The sequence below is a fragment of the Macaca fascicularis genome, chromosome 12 (genome assembly GCF_037993035.2).
Source record: "Macaca fascicularis isolate 582-1 chromosome 12, T2T-MFA8v1.1".
Classification (NCBI taxonomy): Eukaryota; Metazoa; Chordata; class Mammalia; order Primates; family Cercopithecidae; genus Macaca; species Macaca fascicularis.
In genome coordinates this window covers 124917561-124936133 of record NC_088386.1, presented here as the reverse complement: position 1 = coordinate 124936133, position 18573 = coordinate 124917561, and the positions used below count along the sequence as shown (strand labels likewise).

Sequence of the window (18573 nt, the reverse complement as noted above, 5' to 3'; positions counted from 1 at the left end):
CCATGTGGTTGCAAAGGACATGATTTTGTTCTTTTCGTGGCTGAGTAGTATTTATACATGGTGTGTATGTACCACATTTTCTTTATTCAGTCCACTGTGGATACCTTTACCCATTTTTAAGTTGGGATTTTTTACTTTTTGTCGTTGACTTTTAGGTGTTCTGTATGTATTCCAGATATTAATTACTTATTACATATATGATTTGCAAATATTTTCTCCCATTGGGTGGGCTGCCTTTTTAAATGTGTTGGCATTTTCTGTTTATGCACAATTTATTTGGTGCATAAACACCACAATTTATTTGGTGCCAAACGTTCACAGATTGTCCACATGAGTGGCTGAGATAGTGACACCTTTGCTTTCTGATAGCTCAATTTCATGAACTTTGATGCATAAAATGATTTAAAATATTAGGTAAAACTAATGGCTATGTATGAATCATAATCATAAATAAATTTCATGTTCAGACTTAGGTTATCTCCCCAAGATATCTCATTATGTATATGCAAGTATTCCAACATCTGAAAATAGCTGAAATTTGAAATACTTCTGGTCCCAAGCATTTTATCTAAGGGATACTCACCCTGTATTGTTAGTTTTCGTCCTGGAATATTATTCCCTTTGCCTCCTCCTGTCCTTTCCCACTGCTTCTGTTCCTAATCCAGGCCACCCTTATCCCCTGGCTGTGTTTCTGCTATCAGTCAGGCCTCCCCATCCACCTTTCTTCCTGGCATCAGGAAAGTCTGAGTTCACAGCCTGTATCACATCCAGGCACTCCTTGGACCTTAGCCCTTCAGTGGCATTCCAGCAGGAGCAACGATGCCCCAATTCCTCAGACTGGATGTGGGGCGATCCCGCAAAGGTCAGCCTATTTTTTATCCAGAGGTCGTGGACCTCTTACATGGCCTCTGCTCCAGGGCTGTCTTAGGCTATGGGTTTATGTGTGCTCAGGTTAGCACAGCCTCTTTGTCCAAGCTGGCTGAGACTTTCTCTACTGCAGCCTTGCCTTTACTGTTCCCTCCTCCTCTTTAGACGTCTTGACTTGCTGGGCTCCTGTGTAGTTTCAGGCCATTGCTTTGAAATCCAATGCCTCTTCCTGAGGCCTTCTGTCTTCAGTATGCCACTGCCTCCTCCACTGAACACTCACGGTACTTTGCTGTTCCCCTTCTTGCCCTTTACATGGCCTGCCTTACATCATAGTCATAGCTGTGCATGTGTCAAGGGTGAGAGTTTTGTCCTGGTGAACTGTGGAGCCAGGATTTAAACCTCAACTTCACCTGCCTCAAAGACTGTCCTCTGAATTAATATTCAATTATTTCTTTCCTGTGGATATTCGGCCCTCCCCAGTTTCATAGCAACCCCCATGCCTAGGTGTTAGATTGCCATTGTGTATAAGAGGGTCCCAATAAATACTTCTGTGATGTACCACCCTTACACATCTTTATTAAAAAGTTACCTTCTTAAAGGGACTACTCTTGTCACAAAGATACAATAGTACTTTACTTCTGTGTTTTAATTTTTTATATGTGGCCTGTATTGTCCCAGTAAACAGAAACATTGTTTGGCATCATTGTGACCGAATGTCCCCTCTCAGTTCTCACTGTTTCCACGGACCTTCTTCTGGTCTTTCTCTCCTTGCATTCATAGTGTTTCTATTTGTGTCACTAATTTTAAATGTAAGTATATACTATTTCATGTTATTTCTTAGATGATCTCTTAAATCTTATGCCTCCCCATAGCGCCTATGCTCCAATAATAGTAATTCTATGTATTTTGTGGGATGAATAAAACAATGAAAGAATGAAAATCCCTTCTTGGCATATTATAAACAAGTTTTTAAAAAGACAGTATTTGAATCTTTTGGAATTATTCTTCTTAGTTTTCACACTGCCATCTAGCTAAGTGATAAGCCAGCATTCTACTCTTAATTCATCTGTACATCTTTCGTTGATTATCAGATCACCAGATGCTCATCAGTTCAAAAACAGTTTAGGTTAAAAAACAACTGGGCACTGCTGTTACTTTTAAAAATTATCTTGGGAAGGAAAACTATCATGCTTTAGGCCATAATTTCAAGAGAACAGTTTTTGCGTCCTTGGCATTAGAAGCAGGCAGCCTAAGTGAAATCAAACATTGAGAGATTTGGAAAGAGACCCAGGCTAGGAGATAAGTTAAATAAAGATTTTGTTTTTGCAACGCAGTGTCCTTTTGATTCCTTCATATTATTCAATTATGTGTGCGTTTGGCTGAAAATAAATTTTGAGTGACTTTATGATGTTAAAGAAATGACAAGTTATGTAAAAGATCACACTCTTCATTTTAATTGGGGTTTAAAAAAGGAGTAAGGAGAGGGAGAGTAGTTCTCTAGAAATTAGATTTTAAAATCCAGCTCTATTCAAATAATTTCAATACATTTGCCAAGTAGGCAACTTGTTAGAAAAGATAGAAATTCTGATGAGTTATTCTTTCAGGGAGCAAGACAGAAGTGTGTTCACCTTCCCACTGTGACACCGTGACTGTGTGAAACACCTACTCACTCAGTCTATCAGAACAAAGAGCCTTCTGCTGATGCCTCCATTTTCTTCCTCTCTTGCATCTGCAGGTTACCTACCTGGGCAAAGTCTCCACCACTGGCATGCAATTTTTGTCAGGCTGCACAGAAAAGCCGGTCATTGAGCTCTGGAAGAAGCACACGCTAGCCCGAGAGGATGTCTTTCCAGCCAATGCCCTCCTGGAAATCCGGCCATTCCAAGTGTGGCTCCATCACCTCGACCACAAAGGGGAGGCCACAGTGCACATGGATACCTTTCAGGTGGCCCGCATCGCCTACTGCACCGCCGACCACAACGTGAGCCCCAACATCTTCGCCTGGGTGTACAGGGAGATCAATGACGACCTGTCCTACCAGATGGACTGCCACGCCGTGGAGTGCGAGAGCAAGCTCGAGGCCAAGAAACTGGCCCACGCCATGATGGAGGCCTTCAGGAAGACTTTCCACAGTATGAAGAGTGACGGGCGGATCCACAGCAACAGCTCCTCCGAAGAGGTTTCCCAGGAATTGGAATCCGATGACGGCTGAATGAACTTGAGACGCTTCAGCAAAGGCAGCATTGGTCACGGAGTTCAAGGGAATGGATGAGTAAGCAACGTTTCAAATTTGGGATGAAAAGACTGCCAAACTATTGGCTGACCAAGCTTTTTAAATTCAGAAGAGCAATTCTAAATCTAAAGAAATGTATCATTAAAGTAATTACGTTACATTGAAACCTGCTGCTGCTGTGACTGTGAGGAGGGTGGGAGTGTGGATGGGGAGGAAGGTTCTAGACTCTCTTCTTGTTTTTCTCATTTCCCAATGCCTCTCTGTGGGAGAGCTCCATGCCAGTTTTCACCACTCTCAGGCAAATACTCTGCAGCTGTTATTGGATGGGCCATTCCAGTCTGCCTTATGAAATTCCACAAGAATGTTAGGGGCACCTATGGGATCTCCAGTGGGATGGGCAGGGTGCTGATGGGGACGCTGGCCACAGGGAGGAAGAAATATCTCTGTTCCTCTCCCAGGGCAGATGCCCTCCTCTGTATGCAAATCAGCACAGCCTTTATTGAGCTTTACAACTAACAACCTGATAGTTGGCAGTTAATTCACAGTTACAGATAATGCTTTTATTTACATAAATATACCAAGTAGTACCCTCTTATTGTATTCACTTCATCTATTTTCTTAGAATACTTGCAATTACTAATGGCCCCTTCCCTTTCCCTCCTCCTGCCCTATCCACCCTCTTTCCCCTTCTCACATCCCTAGAGGGATGGAATCTCAACATACATTGCAGGACACCAAAAGGAAGAAACCAATCAAGCAAATGAAATAAACAGTCAAACAAACCAGGAGTTTAGAACAACAACCCCAACAACAGAAGCCTTGGCAAAGGGTAATGAGTGACCAACAAGTGAACACACTCTATGTCAGCTCTCCTTTTATCCAGCTGAGATTTATGGTAACTTATTTAATGAATGGTCCTGTCCGATGCATCCTTGATGGCAAGCTTCAAATCCAATTTGGTATCACCACGGAAGCCTCGCTTCCATCACTCAGCATCGCACTTAGATAGAGAATGAGATAATCTTGGCTTGTCTAGAGAACCCACATCATCTTAACCTAAAGGGAAATCTTATTGCGTTATCATAAAATCGATGATATCTTAGGGTCAGAATTGCCCATTTTTTAAAATTTTGAATGAGAAGTTCTCGCTAAAAAAAAATCCTGAGATTTCTCAGTTTCATGGTTCTTGAAACATTAAAAACACAGAGTCAACATAGAATGAAATTGTAAGTATTTGTTAAAATACATACATTGGAGGCCAAGAGCAGATGACTACTTTTCCAAGTCATGCTGCTCCTTCCTAAACGTCTCTTTTCAATCCTGGTAATATTAGGGGCACTGCAGCACCTAAGAAGCCTTAAATGAGAGCTAATCCAATCTAGAGAGTGATGGTGTCAGCATTTCGGTCTGCGTATCTGTGTGTCCGTATCTGCGTTCGTGTGCGTGTACGTGTGCCCCTGTGTGTGGGCCCAGTTTTCAGGCATGTAGAATAAGCATGGAGTCATATTGAAGAGGACTCACTTCTTGAAGATATGCTTGTTGCTTTACAACATATGTAAGCTATTCTTTAGCATAAATGCATTCATTCTTTAATAAAAATATGTTTGCATTAATAAAGCTGAGGAGTTTCATACTTTATGTGTCTGTCCTCTTTCAAGCAATAAAAACATGAAGAACAAATTAGATCAAGTAGTTGTATCAAAAATATTTTTAAACCGTGTCATAAATAACCTATTCCTTGATTGTGTTTAAAAATCTAGTTTTATTTTCTAAATGCTCAATTTGTTTTTAGTTTCTCCATGCCCCTGAGATGGTGACGTGGCAACAGTTGAAATAGTTCTTTAGTAAGGTGGGTTTGTTTCAGTGCAGAGTCTTCCAGAACACATTGTAGATATTGCTATTTACAAAAATCTCATGTATGTCTTTGAAGAACCTATACTGAAATCCTGGAAGGTAAACACTGAGTCATTTTTTTTCTGATGGGACTGGTTAAAGAATGTCTCCTCCAGGCTGTGACATCTCAGAATAGCCCTATTAAACAAGGAAGACAGGTGACCATGGAGCCTGTGTTTTTTGAGCAATGCCCTTCATGGAATCAATAACAAATATGAAGGCTTCCAAAGTAAAAGTATAGGTGCCTGTTATAAAGAGATGAATTCAAGCAAAAATTATAACCTAACTCCTCTGATTGAAATGGCAGTTCTCTCAGGTCAAACTTTTCCCAATTTCAGTTTCTCTGTTGTCCTTGAATATATATTTAAAAAGAAGAAAAAGAAAAAAAAAAAAGAGAAAAAAACAGCCAGCATGTATTTCAACAGTGTCCTTTTCCTCACTGAGTACAAGTTAAGTTGAATCCTAAGTGCACACATGTTTATTTATTGCAGGAAGCATTTGCTAGTTTTTTTGTTTGTTTGTTTTTTCAGAGTACCAAGTGTGACGTGCTAAGTAATTGACTCTGAGAATATTGGCATGAGTTTTTGCCTGGGATTATTGGCAGCAATTTAAAGATAGATACACAATGATATTTTCCAAATAGCTAATGAAGTCTTCTGGGATGGCCAATCCTAATTCCTCTCTGAAGGGTGATTCAGCTTTGCATTATTATTTTTTGATACTTTATATGCCCACTTTTTGTACTATGTTTTCTATGCTAGTGATCACAAAGTACTTACTCAGATGCTCCTGAGAAGAACCTCATAGGCGGGCATAGCAGTTATTTCAGAGATGAGGAAACTCAGCCCAAGAGAGATTACATCACTTGGCCATGGTAGCACAGCTAGGGCATGATTGATGAGACTAGAAACTTCTGACTTCTGGTCCAGGGCTGTGGCTCTGTCAAGACAAGGTCTACCTCTTTTGGATTTTTCATTTCTATTCCTCTTAAAACCTTCTAGTTTATTTGAAAGTAGCACACTAAACTGTTATAAATAAGCATTCTTTGCTGTTCATTTTTGAAGTATTTTTGACACCAACAGTATTAAAAGCAAAGTCCCAAGAATTTTTTTGAGCCCAGATAACATAATATGAAGTTTTGCTTAAGTATTTTAACGGCTATAGGCAAAAATCGACAAATTTTTCTACTTCTACAAAAATCAAGATGCCTGTGTTGCTTGTTTTGTTTTTCTGAGAAAATGTTAACATTCTCAATCAAGTCCTTCTGTTACAGGATTCTATGCCCTCTTGTCATGTTCCTTCATGTCGTTCATTGCAGTTTTTAATTACATATTTATTTGTATAATTATGTAAATGTCTGTTTAAACTCCTTGGATGTCAATGTTTTTGAGATGAGGGTTTTATCTCTTTTGTTCACGTTTATTGCCAGCTCCTATGGCAGGACCAGGCACTTGGGAGGAACTCATTTAGTTTCTGTTAGCTGGCCGGCAGGATGGATGGAGGGATAGACAGATGGAAGGAAAGATCACCGTGTGTTTTGTCGATTAGCAAGTTCTAGGACAGAGTCTTGAAACCCCGAAAGGTATCCTAGCGACTCCCTTGCTCAGTTCTCCAAAGGTGAGCAAATGGCTATTGAAGAAAAACATTGCCCCTTACCTAATTCCAAAAGGAAATTGTGGCTGATTATACATAGGAAAACAATGTTAGATACTCAATGTCACATGATTGAAATAAAATGAACATTATCCCAGGGAAGCAGACAGATGCTGCATTTTAAGACACCTGCATTTAGCAGAGCTCAGCACTCCTGTCATGCGGTTGTTCCTGTTCATTTCTGTCGCTGAAAGAGAAGAGAGAGTATGTTGGGAGGGAGTGTTTTTACTTTCTGACAGTATAAAGCATGTGAATTCAGCTGGGTTTTCCCCAAATTGATACTTTAGAAAACATTGTTTTCCTTATGCACTCTCTCCTACTTTTTCTCATTTCTCCGTTTCTTCTTTCATCCTTCCTCTTTCCTTCTTTCTGCCTTCTCTTTTTTTTCTGCCTTAGGTGTTTATTTACATGACACTTTTCAGACTTTCTCACGTTTTAGAAGGGAAGAGCATATGTGCTCTGAATTCCAGAGAACACATTTTTGGTTGGTGATCCACTGACACAAAATTAGACCAGATTGTGGAACACCGCAGATTACCCTACATTCCTTTTATGGATTTATTCTTTTTCAGTCAGGTAGGACTTGATGACAACTTGCTTCTTCATAGCTTAAGCAATTTCTTAAGTATCTTTCCATCTCCCAGATACACCTTAAACTAGAGTGAAGGTGAAGATTCCCGTAAGCATCAGAGGTTCTTATTCTTATATTAATCTTATTCCAGATTCTTATTGATCTTCAAGAAATTTTCCTGTGAGATGCCAAGATTTGGCTCTTGGAATAATTTTATGGGATACATTGTCCAGCTTGAGAACTTGTGCTGCTCCTTCTGAAGTGGCACCAATTGATAATAGTCACCAGAAGAAAACTACGTATGATGCTTAAACCCAAGCTTAGAAAGAAAAACATCTGGATGGGTAAAAGCAAATTGCTACGAAGCAGAAAAATCTGAACCATCTTACTTTGGACATATGCAAATAAACCCGTTTTGTTGAATCTAAGACCCAATCTTATGGGGAAAGTGGTTTTTTTTTTTTTTTTTTTTGAATGTTCTGGTAAATGAATTACCAATAATTACCAATACTTTTATACCTATACCTTTTTAAAAATATGCACACACACATATATATTTTATATACATACACATATGTTTTTATATATACATACATATTTATATATTATACATGTGTATATATAAATATATATACACATATATATAATATACATATACATATTTTTTATATATATATATATGTATGCCCTTTTTTTTTTTGATATAGGGTCTCTGTCACCCAGGCTAGAGTGCACTGGCTTGACCACAGCTCACTGTAGCCTTAAACTCCTGGGCCCAAGTGACCCTCCTACTTCAGCCTTTGGAGTAGCTTGGACTACAGGTGCCTGCCACCATGCCTAGCTAATTTTTTAAATTTTTTGTAGAGATGGGGTTTCACCATGTTGTCTAGGCTGGCCTCAGACTCCTGAGCTCAAGCAATTTGGCCATCTCAGCCTCCCTGATAATATATTTTCTTAATGAGGATGTATTCATTTCTTTAAGCATACATATTGAAATTGGGTTATTTGAAAACATTCTGAGGTTTGTGAAATAAAACATGATACCATTTGAGATCTGCTTGATAAAAGACCTGTCATTACATGGCCCTGGTTGCTATTCTAGAACGTTCTTTATCCTCTGGGAGCAAAATTTAAGAGAAACACTTAAGGAGATACCCACTTTCAAGGAAGAGGCAAGAGTTGGCTGCATCCAAGGTCATTAATTGTTTAAAATTAATTTATTTCAATGGGCAAATAAAAATTGTATATATTTATAGTGTACAAAATTATGTTTTGAAGTATGTATACATTGTGGAATGATTAAGCTAATTAATGTATACATTCTCTCACATACACGTAATCTCTTCTGGCAACAACACTTAAAATCTCTCTTAGCAATTTTCAGGAAATTAAAAACACAATAAGATATCATCTCACACCTGTTGGGATGGCTATCATCAAAGAGTCAAAAGATAACAAGTGCTGGCAAGGATGTGGAGAAAAGAAAACCCTTGCACACTTTTGGTGGGAATGTAAATTAGTACAGCCATTATGAAAAACAGTATGGAAGTTCCTCAAAATATTAAAAGAGGAACTACCTTATGATCCAGCAATTCCACTGCTGGATATATATACAAAGGAAAGGAAATCAATGTGTCAAGGAGATCTCTGCGCTCTCACGTTTATTGCAACACTAATCACAATAGCCAAGATGTGAGAACAAACTAAGTGTCCATCAAAGGATGAATGGATAAAGACAATGCGGTGCATATTTACAGGGGAATCCAGTCAACCTTAAACAATAAGGAAATCCTGTCATTTGCAACAGCATGGATTAACCTAGAGGACATGAAGTAAAGCAAACCAGACGCAGAAAGACAAATACTGCATGGTCTCACATATGTGTAGAATCTTAAAATGTCAAACTCACAGAAGCAGAGAGAAAAATTGTGATTACTAGGGGCTGGGCATTTGGGAGTTGAGGAGATGTTCGTCAAAAGATACAACATTTCAGGTAAATAGGAGGAATAAGTTCAAAAGAACATTGGACAACGTGCTGACTTATAGTTGATAACAATGCATTGTATCCATCCATAGTCTTAGTCTTTTTTTTTTTTTTTTTTTTTTTTTTTTCGGAGACAGGGTCTCGATCTGTCGCTCAGGTTGAAGTGTGGTGGCACGATTTTGGTTCATTGCAGACTCCACCTCCTGGGCTCAAGCAATCCTCCTTCTTCAGCCTCCCAAGAAGCTAGGACTATACATTCACAGAACCACCCCTGGCTAATTTTTGTAAGTTTTCAGAAACAGAGTGTCACTCTGTTGCCTAGGCTGATCTTGAGCTCCTGGGCTCAAGTGATCTACCCATCTTGGTCTTTCAAAGTGCTGGGATTACAGGCCAGAGCCACAGTGCCAGGCCTCATCTACGGTCATTTTTAAATGTAAATTTGGGAACAACAAAGACTAAAGCTCATTATAGGTCTGAATGGAGTGGTTCTGATTCCAATTTTGCACAGAAAACAAAATCTAACACATTTCATTATGTTCATCATTAGATTATCTTCACATAGATGGTATTATCAGTAGAGAAACATCTTAAAGGGGGGCTTGAGATGGAATTAAACCTTTAGTCAACCTTCTGCCAAATTATCTTTTTGCCTTTCCCATTTTCATTGCAGTAGCTTTTCCTAGAATTTAGTACTGAAAGTAAAACCTCATTAATTTGGATAAAACTAATTATGAGTTTGTGGTTTAACCTCGAAAATTTAAATTTTATGCTTATTTTAATAAGCAAATAAATAGGATGAATAACATTGGTATTGGAAGTATTGCCTACTTGGGAAAACACCGCTTTCACATATTAAAACAACAATTTACTAGATATAGTGTAATTTCAGCATAAGTGGAAGTTGGCATGACTGAAATTGTGGCTTTGATGTGCTAGTTTCAAGCCATTCTTCTTTATTTATTAAAATGGGTTCTTAATGGAGCAACAGATGGTTAATGTAATTCTAGGATTTGGAGTCTTGAAAGTAATACAAGCCCTCTTCTTTTAAAATATCCATAATTTATATACATCTTCCCTTTTAGTTTGTATAAATGTTTGGTTCAATTAACCAAAAAACAAAAACTAAAAATGACTGAGGTATTCTTTTTTCTCATAAAACAGCTGTTGAAACAGTTGAAATTATTTTTCTGATCACCAACCTGTAATAGTTTTCACTTTGCTACTAGTTGCGTTTTTTTCTTCTTTTTCTTAAATTATCAAGATCCAGAATTATTGTAGATCACCTTAAGAAGCTCAATAACTTATCAAGTCATCTAGTAAAACAATTATGACAATTATTTGTAGTGGTCTGGTTTGTATTTAAAGTTCAGTATTTTGTGATTTTTCGGATCTGCTATTGTGACTGCATTGCTCCACTGCCAATTTACAATATGTTAGCTCCATCGGAATGATGTATGACATTCTGAGGGTGAATGCACGTAGCTTGTGTCCTGACCAAGGGACCACAGTGAACATAGCCAACTGGCTGTTGGAAACCACCTCAAGCTCCTCTAGCAGAGCCTGTGCCTTGGAAAGTGGGGTGAGGAAGCATCAGACCAGAGGAAGAGGAAACTTTTGGCAACTCATCAGCCAAGAGAAGTGCCTTTGTGTAATTATCTCCCCAGACGGTGTGCGTTTCTCTCAGTTTACCTTAGAAATAGCAGGCATGCATTTGACCCATATATTGGTACTCAGGGTATTTTTTTCCAGGAGTGTTTGGTTAACATTGAAATTATTTTTCCTAAAAGTGATTAGATGTTGATCTTTTTTTTCCTCTTCTGTTATTGCCTATCATTAACCCACATGGTCTGTGCTTAAGGAGATGGGAAAAAGGTGGGATTTCACATTTTGAACACATACACATGATGGGCCAGCCACTGTGTTAAGCTTTATAAGAGTGGGGCATCTCGACTGAAAGAAGTTAAGACATTTGCCAAAGTTTGTACTGCCAGTCAGAGACAGAATCAGGACTGAAGCTCGGATGTATAACACATCAAAGGCTGGGTACTTCAGAAGATGCAAGCTTCACAAACAGAGAGGTCAGAGGGAGCTCCAGGGACCGCCATGGGGCCATTGATGACTCCAAGGTCATCTTCTGGAGAAAAATCATCTAATCTCACTGCAGTGGTGGTTGTCTTACTTCTAACCCTCAGAATCCAAACAATGGTGAACTTTGGCCCATCACATCCTTAACGCTATTGTATGAAAATTGCTTTTTTAAAGAATCAAAATCATTGTTTCCTTAGTGATATTTCTTTTCTGTAACTCTTGAGAGAAACTGTGGCACAACCCACACATCAGGCACCTCAGAAAAAGAGATAAAATCCTTTTTGGGGAAACCCAGGGATGAGCTTTCTAAAGTCCATGCCAGAAAGCCCTGAAACCTGAAGGTAAAACCTGGCATCACTCTCATTTCTCAAGGTGGGATCCTGGGCAGATGTCTCATTGATTTCTTCTTCTGTCTCAGCCCTTCCAGCGACCACGCTTTCCCAGCCCCGGAAGTGTCGTGGCAGGGACGGACTGAGGCCAAACAACAGAACTCCCGAAGAAGGCAGGAAGGGGCCTACCCAGCATTACCCACAATTTAGTTTCAGTGGAACCAGCTCTGTGCCCGCAGATCTTCTGAATGTGTGACATGTGTCTTTTCTCTGGAAAATGCCTCCTGAGGGCGCTATATCCTTCAAAGTCCGTAGTAACAGGGATCTGTCTGGTTTATTCTTCCATTTCTGGGCAAGGAATCTGAACACACAGCCTCTAGCCCCACCATTCTTCTCAGCCTCTAGAGATCCTGTTGTTCTAAAACCCAAATGTGATTACCTCAGACTTTTGCTTAAAACCCTTCATGGCAGCAGAGCGCGGTGGCTCACACCTGTAATCCCAGCACTTTGGGAGGCCAAGGCTGGCGGATCACCTGAGGTCAGGAGTACGAGACCAGCCTGACTATCATGGAGAAACCCCATCTCTACTAAAAATACAAAATTAGCCAAGCCATGGTGGCGGGCACCTGTAATCCCAGCTAGAAGAATTGCTTGAACCCGGGAGATGGAGGTTGCTGTGAGCCGAGATTGCACCATTGCACTCCAGCCTCAGAAACAAGAGTGAAACTCCGTCTAAAAAAAAAAAAAAATCCTTCCTGGTCTTCTTCTTGTCTGCAAGAGAAACTAATTAACATTTTACCCCCCTTCCCTGCTTGCTTCCCTTCCCTAATTTTATATTTTATTGTAATGAATATTTTTTTTGAGACAGGATATCACTATGTTGTGCAGGTTGGTCTCGTACTCCTGAGCTCATGTGATCCTCCCACCTTGGCCTTCTGAAGTGCTGGGATTACAGGCTTGAGCCACTGCAACCTGTTTATAAAAAAATATTCACGAGCTGCCTCTCACCTGAAATTCCAGGTTCAGGTTCAAACCCTGGGCCTACGTTGCTCTGGGCAAAGAACTTAACAACTTGGGCCTCAGTTTTCTCATCTGTAAAGTGGGGGAAATGATGCCTAAATCACAGAACTGCAATGAGAATTACAGGAGTGAATATATAAGAAGCATTTAGCCTAGGGCTTGGTGCCTTGTGAGTGTTCAGTCAATGCCGCCTGTGTTGGGGTTTTCATTTTCTTCTTTTACACCTCCATGGATACCTGTCAGATCAGGTATCCATGATCCTTGAAGAGCACTTTTCAATTTCTCCAAAGGGCTGGACTCACCTTGGCATGCCCTGCTCCTACATCACGTAACGAACCCACTTTTGCTTATTCAGTTCTTCTTTCCAGTCGTGTGAAGACAGGCCCACCACCACCTCCATGTACAGCTCTCATTCCCAGTCTGAGAGCTCCCAGGGCACTGCAGTCCAATAGCTCTATGTTGCCAACCACATGTGTAATTTCCAGCAACCTGATTATTAAACAGTTAAAAAGAAATAGATGAAGTTCATCTTAACAGCAGACTTTATTTAACCCAATATGTTTTAAAAATCGCCATTCAACACATGATCAATATAAAATTTACTTATGTGATATTTTATTCTTCTTGTATTGTGTGAAATTGAGGATACGTTTTATCCTGTATAGCACAAATGCTCTGTAGCCACATATGACTAGTGGTTATTGTATTGAGCTGCATAGCCTGAGAGGGTGAGAACCACAGTCTGATCCTCCTTCACAGAACCCATCCCAGTGGCTGACACTTAAGAGGGACTCGTAAATGCTTGTGTAAGGAATAAAGTATTGAACATGAACAACTCCTGTGGGTATGTAAGTGTATTAGTTTTCTGGCACTGCTGTACCGAAGTACCATTAAATGTATGGCTTGAAAAAACAGAAATAAGTTAGCCAGAAGTGGTGGTACATGCCTGTGGTCCCAGCTACTTGGGAAACAGGGGGGAAGATCACTTGAACCAGGAGGCAGAGGTTGCAATGAGCTGAGATTGTGCTACTGCACTCCAGCCTGGGCAACACAGCAAGACTATATCTCAAAATATAAATAAATGAAAAATAAAAAGATGAAAATAAAGAACAGAAATGTATTGTCTCCCAGTTCTGAGGGCCAGAAGGCTGAGATCAAGGTGCTGGCAAAGTTGATTCTTTCTGAGGCTGTGAGGGAGCACCTGTTCCATGCCTGTCTCCTAGCTTCCAGAGCATGCTGGCCATCTTTGATTGCATTTGGCTTCTGGTGTATCACTCCAGTCTCTGGCTTCATCCTCACATCATGTTCTCCTCTGTGTGCGTGTCTGTGTCTGCGTCTGTCTGTCTCCAAATTTTCCTGTTTTATAAGGACACCAGTTATATTGGATTAGGAGTTGATCTTAACTAATTATATCTGCAATGACACTATTCCCAAATAAGGCTGCATTCTCTGATACTGAGGCTGAGGCTTCATCACATGAATCCGGGTGGCTGGGAACACAATTTGCCCCATTACAATAAGGCAGGTATTAATGCTGAGTCTTGCTTCAGGGCTCACAGCTTAGAGGGGCACCGCAGGCTTCTCTCCAGGTTGTTTGATTCCCAAATCCCCACTCCGCTCTTTTTGGGAGCCCTCCGTGTCTGGGCTTGGTTTCTCCTGGCCAGCCAGGGTTGTGGTTGGGTTATCAAGGACACAGCAGACAGTTTCTTTGAAGCCTATTATTACTTAATTTTGGAAAATTTTTCATGAAATAAAATGAACATGGATCTCAATACACCCACATTACAAGAAGATGAAATTCCCCTGAACTTGCCCTTTGTCGTCTTTCATTTCTCTATCATAGCTGCTTCCGTTTATTGCATTGGTGTCTGCCAACCACTGGCTTGGGTTGTCTGCTGAGGAAAATGAGGTTATAAGGGGGAAGCAGTTTGAGAATGAAGGAAATAAGAAAGTTTCAAGTCCGCAGGATGGCCCTTTTCTCTGTGTAATGACATTAGCTAACTCTTTTGAGGTCAAGTTTCCCAGACGGGGCCAACTCTGGTCTAAGCCAATGCCACAGTCCCTCTCATGGTGTCCCTTGTTTCCTTGGGGAATTGGTGTTTTTCAGGCATCTCAGCGTGATGATCCAGCTAAAATCTCCACATCACAAAGAGAAGAAGGCTTTGAAGGCCAGAATCTGGGATTTGCCAATAATGCTGGGACTGTGGTGCAACGCTGCGTTTGCAGACCCAGGTCATGTGGTTATGTCTCCCTCTGCAACACACTGAGGGAATCCTATTTCTCTGCCTCACTGTGGAGGAACATCTTTTGCCAGCATTTAAAAAGCTGCTTCAATGCCACTTTGTTTAAGATAAGCCCATACCAGCTTTCAATTGGCCTGCAACCAAAGAACTTCTGTGCAGCTGGGAGAATTTATTACTAAAAATTATTTTCCAGACTGATTATTTAATTTCTTTTTCTAAAGGTCAGACTTTGTTATATTATGATTAAAGAATCCTTTTTATAAATTACCTTTTTTTTTTTTTTTTTTTTTGCCAAAATGGGCTCCTGTCAGAGGACTTGGAAAACTTTTTATTTCTCCTTTTCTCTGAAAAAATAACGAGCTTTGCAATTCCTTTCAACCTAATAATTTTGGTAGTGCTAAAATTTGTCTCTTTGTTTCTAGGCAAATCCAACTGACACTATAATATATCGAGTATCCAATGGAGGCTATTTCAGGAGTTATTTAAGCATTTAGGACATGGGATTTGGAGTAATATGTTCCAGGCTTTCTTTATAAACTCAGAATATACTAGAAAAAGAAATCAAGAAAATACTTCTGTAGGTCCTCCATGTATATGTTCCTGGAGAGAAAATTAGATACAAGATGGTGAATAACAGTCATTTCATTCCGGCTCAGCACTATGTACTAGCTGGTCCATTAGGCTCCCCCATGGGTAGGGGCTGGGGATGAGGGTTAAAGAGAGAAGAGAGTTTTGAGGGAATCAAAATAATAAGAGCTAAGAGTTTTGAGCATATATACAAAGTCGTGACCCCCAAAATACATCATCTCATTTAAGATGAGAGAATCTTATGACAGTAGGAATCATCATTCACTCATTATGGGTAAAGAATTGATGTTGCAAAAGCCTAAGGAAGTTGGCGGAAGCCCACCATGACTTGGAAGCAGAGCTAAGTCTGAACTCAGCACACTTGATCCCAAAGCCTGTGATGTGCCTACATGTCCCACAGACACTCCAGAGCTATTCCCACCCTGATTAGCTTTTTCCACATGGCCTTTTGGACTTCTAGGTTGGGCCTCAAACTTTTCCAACAGATTGAGGTTCAGCTCAGATTTAGAGGACATAGTGCCTCTTCCCTGGCCAGCTTTCGGTGAGGCAGCCACAAGGAATATTTCACCCCTAGCGCTTCTGCCGCAAGACATATCCCGGAGTGGCTCGTTCCCATCAGAGCCCCTTCCCAGGAAGTCAAAATGCTAAATTTCCCATGGACCATTCCAGCGATTCTTTCTGATCCCTTCCTAGGCACCCACTATCTAATCAGAAAATTCTTTTCAGTCCTTCTTTTCCTCTGTGCACGTCGCAATCTAAATGTTGAGCCTAAGTCACGTAAGATTTAAATGAGATAAAAAGAGAAGTGAGCATTTATTGAGTACTTACCATGTATTACACTTTCAGCTTTTTACTGTCATTCCCTAATTTTATACGTCACAAAAACCATATACAGAGAGAGCTATCATTGTCTTTATTTTATAGTTGAAGGCAATTAAGTGTAGAGATGTTAATCCTTTCACTAAATGTCACCACCTATTGAGGCTGTCTGAACCCTTAGTTTGACATCTTTTCCAGCCTTTCAGGTGAGTGAAGGCCCTCGGCTGGTGTCTGGTGCAAGGCACACTTAGCTCAGGTAAGTCACAAAAATGTTTCTGCAGTCTCTTCTAAGTCACTCTTGTCAGGCCAGCACCTTTCTTATTGGTAAAATAAGTTACAATTGGGAGCCTGCTTCAAGGATTTCTTTCCTCCAATAAGGAAGAGAAGAGCTAACAAGTCAGGTTATGACTTGGGCATTTTTACATATTATTTATTTAAACAGCAGGTATTATTAAAACATTTTTCAGATATCAATATTGAGACCCAGAGAGACTGACTTCTTCTACTTTACACAAAGCTAGACTGAAACTCAAGACACTCCTCCCAATTCTTTGCATGGGGGACACCTTCTGTGATGAAACAAGAGATGATCTCTAAATTCCTGGAAGTGTGAGTGTCTTAGACACATCATTCTTTTTATTTTTTCTTAACATGTTAATTTCTTATCCAGCAACGTTAAGACTGGAAATACAGAAGCCGTCATGCATCAATAACTCTAGGGTTACAGAGCTAACATACACCCTTTCTAGAGACACTCTTCAAATAATTGGAACATATGAAAACAAAAGAAAGTACTGAAACTATACTGAGCATAGTCAAATGAGGCAGTTGGATCTTTGATGGTTTCCCAAGCCATTTCATTATTACAAATATGTTATTTCATGCACTGCCATTTAATCAAATGTACCATTTAATAAATGGTATAACACTAATTTTCATAACATCAGTAAAAATGTAGGCCATTGTATCGTAATTATTGTTCAGTTTTTAAAACTCAGGACCCATTATGTCTGTCTAATATCAGTATTTTTGTGCAAATCATCCTGAGAGTGCACTTCTGTTCTTTTGTATTATCTTCTCTTTATTATTTTATCTTTGGTTTCCCAACTTTAAAAGAAGATGTTACAATTTACAATCAGATTGTTATTCCAGGGGGAGACATAACAATTTTGGTTTTATTTTTTGGCATTATCTCCTGTAACTTCATTTCATCATCTAAGAAAACACATTTATAACAGAAAGAAAAGGAAGTGTTAGTCCTAATATATCTCATGTCGACAGCAACCTTCTCATGCTGTTGTGATTAGGGAATGATTGTTGCTTCCAAAGTTCTCCTCATATGCTAATGAATATGGAATGCTTTTCATATGTATATATAATAAATACATGAAAATTATATATATGAACATTATATATATGCAAATTATGCATAAATGCTTCATTTAAGACTTCTGTTGCTCTTTGATTTTTGAAAAAAAAAATAGAAACACAATATTGGTTTCCCTGGTGAAAATTCTTTCCAGAAGACACAATATGGTATGAGATACTCACTAACAGCAGGTAATATACAAAGCCATTTATACTGGAAAATATGCCATCTGGAAAAAAACAATTTTTGGAAATGCATGTCAGTATGATTATGTTATCTTAGGTTAATGATGATAGTAATTGCGTCAACAAAGTAGTTTTTTAGTAGAAAATGGAAGAGCATTTGGAAAGAGTCATTATGAATAGGCTTTAGTTACATTTTCTGGCTATGACTTCATGCGTTTCAAAGTAAGAGGGACTGAACCAAGACCATGTGCCTGTTTCCACGTGCTGGATAAAATGCGGGAGGAGGGATAAGCAGGGCCTTGAGGCTTAATAAGACTGAAAAAACTCTGTTTCTTAGAGTTATCCTTAAATAAACCTGTGATGAGCTTGACCTAATGTCTATGTCATTCTCTGTACCTCAGTGTCCTGGTCATCTCCTAGTTCCTCATATACTCACACCAATAGCCTTCACACATGTTGTTCCCTCTGCCTGGAGCAGTTCCAACTTCCTGGCACCAGTTCCCTAGTCTTAAACCCAGTTGCTATGACATAAGCAATACTGCTTTAGCCTCTAGAGGAGGGATTAAAAAGTCCTCACTACATACTGCTTGCATGTCGTTGTGAGCATTTTCTATGCACTTATCACAGTTGTAATTGTGTTCTTATTGACATGAGTTTTTGAATAATGATTGTCCATTTCCTGCTAGATTTTAAGTTCCCTAAGTGTCTAACTCAATGTCTGCCACTTAGAA

The 18573-nt window shown here is 39.6% G+C and overlaps 1 protein-coding gene across 2 annotated transcripts in view; it reads left to right on the top strand.

Moving 5' to 3' along the window:
* Window positions 1-4733, top strand: part of PID1 (phosphotyrosine interaction domain containing 1) — a 253499-nt gene extending 248766 nt beyond the window's left edge. For both annotated transcript variants that reach the window (XM_065526196.2, XM_045367824.3), the window contains one exon: window positions 2603-4733. In XM_065526196.2, coding sequence (XP_065382268.1) covers window positions 2603-3079 — 477 coding nt within the window. In that variant the 3' untranslated portion in view covers window positions 3080-4733. The remainder of the gene's footprint in view (window positions 1-2602) is intronic.
* Window positions 4734-18573: the final 13840 nt, after the last annotated feature.